Source organism: Cavia porcellus, unplaced genomic scaffold (genome assembly GCF_034190915.1).
Source record: "Cavia porcellus strain 051 isolate PalLab524CR breed Dunkin Hartley unplaced genomic scaffold, mCavPor4.1 scaffold_3, whole genome shotgun sequence".
NCBI lineage: Eukaryota > Metazoa > Chordata > Mammalia > Rodentia > Caviidae > Cavia > Cavia porcellus.
The window spans coordinates 109,117,488-109,120,462 of NW_026947486.1; the positions used below are offsets into that span (position 1 = coordinate 109,117,488).

Genomic DNA, 2,975 nt, shown 5'->3' on the forward strand with positions numbered 1-2,975 from the left:
TCCAACCCCCTGCCATGGCCTCCTCTCCCTCCTCAGCCTCCCTTCCTTCCCTTCTCTCCCCTCCCCTCCCCTTCCCTCCCCCTCTTCTCCTTCCCCTACCTTCCCAATGCCTCCCCATCCTCTCCTCTCCTCCCACTCCCCCTTTTCCTCCCCTGACCCCCAACTCCTCACCCTTCACAATCCTCTCCTCTCCCTTCCCCTTCTTGCCCTCCCCCACCCCACCCCACCCCACCCCACCCCATCCCAGAGATCAGGCACAAATGCACACACAGTCCTCCCTCAGCAACACCAAGGTGCTTTATAGCTCAGGTGCTTTATTGCAGGTCAGGTTGATGCTTGTTCTTACTGCCTCCTCCTCTTATTCTTACTCCCTGGTGGTCTTCCTTGGGGTCTTTTCCCCGAGGGTCCTGGAGCCCAGCAGGGCAGGGCTCCAGAGCCTCGGGCCTCAGGGCAAGTTGTCTCCTGCATCTCAGTGAGGGGATCGTCCACCTGCTCTTCCTCTGGTGCCCCGAAAAGCTGAAGAACAGGGTTCTCCCCTGCCCTCCTCTCCATCCCTCTCTTGTACAGCACGATAACTGAACGCCTGCGGCCTCTGTTGGGACTCTGGTCAAGCACCGACAACACCTGGTTGATGATACGTTGCCGCTGGAAGGGAAGAAGAGAAGTGTGGTTAGTCTGGGCCTGGAGGGCTCTGCTCTGCGCTGCTGTGCCCTGCTCTGCCCAGCCCTGCCCAGCAGGAGGGCGTGCACCAGGAGGAAGAGTTGGGTCCAGCAGGGCTGGACGGCCGGCCAGGGGCTATGTGCCAGGGTCCAGGGACGTGGGACCCCAAGGCCTAGAGCGGGAGGCAGCCAGAGTCTACTCACGTGCTCCGCTTCCTGGCGCTCAGACTCTGCTAAATCGTCTCCATCTCCGGCTTCCTCATCGGTGGTCTCCGCCTCTGCGGCTTCCTCATCGGTGGTCTCTGCCTCTGCGGCTTCCTCATCGGTGGTCTCCGCCTCTGCGGCTTCCTCATCGGTGGTCTCCGCCTCTGCGGCTTCCTCATCGGTGGTCTCCGCCTCTGCGGCTTCCTCATCAGTGGTCTCGGACTCAGTGGCCTTGTCCAGGGCGGCCGTGCTCTCGGCCTCCGCCTCCGCTTCCGCCTCGGAGCTCTCTGAGCCCGCGGAGCTCTCACCCCAGACGGAGCGCTCATCCTGGGCCGAGCTCTGCCCGTCGGCCGAGCTCTCTCCCTCCTCCGCACTCTCCCCCATGGAGGACCTCTCCCCCTCCACTGAGCGTCCTTCCTCAGCGGGACAGCCTACCTCCTCCTTCCTCTGGAGGGCCTTTCCCTGCTCTTGACATCCGCTGAAGGGATTCATGGCTTTGATCAGATTAAGCAGCCAATTACCCCGTTCCCGAGACGTTTCTTCATCCATGCTTAAGGATTAGGCCCTGTGGACCTCGGGCCTCCTTCCAGCTTCTTGGAGCTCCTCGGTAACTCTGGCTGGCTGGGGCAGCTCACCCGACCTTTATTGCATCACTCAGCCAATGAGAGCCCCGGCCAGGCTGGGACGTCACAATGCCCTATTCTGACACCTCTGGGGGGAGGGGCGCTGGGCAGGCCAGAACACTAACAGGTGCTCAAACACACCTGCCGCCCTTTCTCAGCTTCCTCAAGTCTCAGTGCACATTTGACGGTCCCACGGTCACCACTATTAGTACTACGTGACTCAGTATCCCTCCCCACGGCCTGGTGTTATCTGGCACCTAAAACCCCTCCAGGCCCTTGGTCAGTGTGAGAACCACTGCCTTTTCCTCCTACAGCTGTGTCATGGGCACCTGGGAACCCACCTAGTCCTAGGCTACTGCCTGGCAACTTTTGAGCTCACTGGCATGGATGAGGTGGCCACACACGAATCCCTCCATTTCCCCTTTCAGGTGTGAAATCCATCCCTCCCTCTGGCAAGGATTTTCCCATGTCTGCTGCTCTTAGTTGCCAACCGGGTACCATGTTCATCTCTGCAATTGTGCTGTCTGGGTGTACATGGGACCCATCTGTGTAAGAGGCTGTGCAATCAGGTGTTCCTTCTCAGAAACTTCTCCCATTTGCCCACATGCCTGAGGCTATGATACAGGCCATTGAATTAGTTAAAAATACTATAGGCAGTCAGACAGGGAAGGGCTCTCAGAGCAGACGGTAAACAAGGCCAGATAACTTGCAACCTTACAGTAGACAGACACCACTGCACTAGCTCTCAGCCAAAAGAGAACAAACGAATGCAACCACGTCATGAGTCCTGATATTCTAAATAGGCGTGGATCACCTGCAGCAAGCAAGGAGTCACAGTTCCAACCCCATACAGAAAAGACTCACTGATCTTTAAGCATGCTCGCTTGAGACATGACTCGCTTCCCCATTTGTCTCCAATTTGGCCAATTTTACCTGAACAGTTTGTCTTGTTGACTGACCATAGCTCTGTCCCACCTCATGCCCATGTGCCTTGGGAGGTCCCATGTTTTCCCCACCTTGGTCCATCTCACTTCATGGTTTTGATCTACAAAATTCCCTAGAAATTTTTTTTACAAAGTGGGTTTTACAACCCACTTTGAACAGTCTCTCTCTCTCTCTCTCTCTCTCTCTCTCTCTCTCTCATCTCTCTCTGATAACTTTCTTTCCCATCATAAATGTATTTTACTCTCAACACCCTGTGTTCCTGAAATTCATTCATTGATTTTAGAGAACACAAACTCATCCTGGGACACCAAGTACGTTTAGAGTTTCATTCCCCTATGTCATTTGGAGGTCTTCCATTGAGATCATTTGATAAGGGTAAGGGTTTGCTTTTGTTTTGTAGACTCAGGACTGGGACGTGTTTAAATAATAAAGTATTCAGCATCAAATTCTGCTTTGTCTTTACATATTGCTTATAACAATTTAATTTGTCTTTGCCCATTGCTTATAAATATCTGTGCCTTGTCTTTGTCCATTGCTTGTGATT

General features: G+C 54.6%; 1 protein-coding gene across 1 annotated transcript; it reads right to left on the reverse strand.

Annotated features, from left to right (window-relative positions):
- Nucleotides 1-310: 310 nt before the first annotated feature.
- LOC134475381 (P-selectin glycoprotein ligand 1-like) lies at nt 311-1,465 on the reverse strand. The gene is made up of 2 exons (XM_063245653.1): nt 864-1,465; nt 311-645 (listed from the first exon to the last, which is right to left on the reverse strand). Exons 1-2 carry the CDS (start codon nt 1,410-1,412, stop codon nt 343-345), a joined length of 852 nt encoding a protein of 283 aa, XP_063101723.1. The 5' UTR covers nt 1,413-1,465; the 3' UTR covers nt 311-342.
- Nucleotides 1,466-2,975: the final 1,510 nt, after the last annotated feature.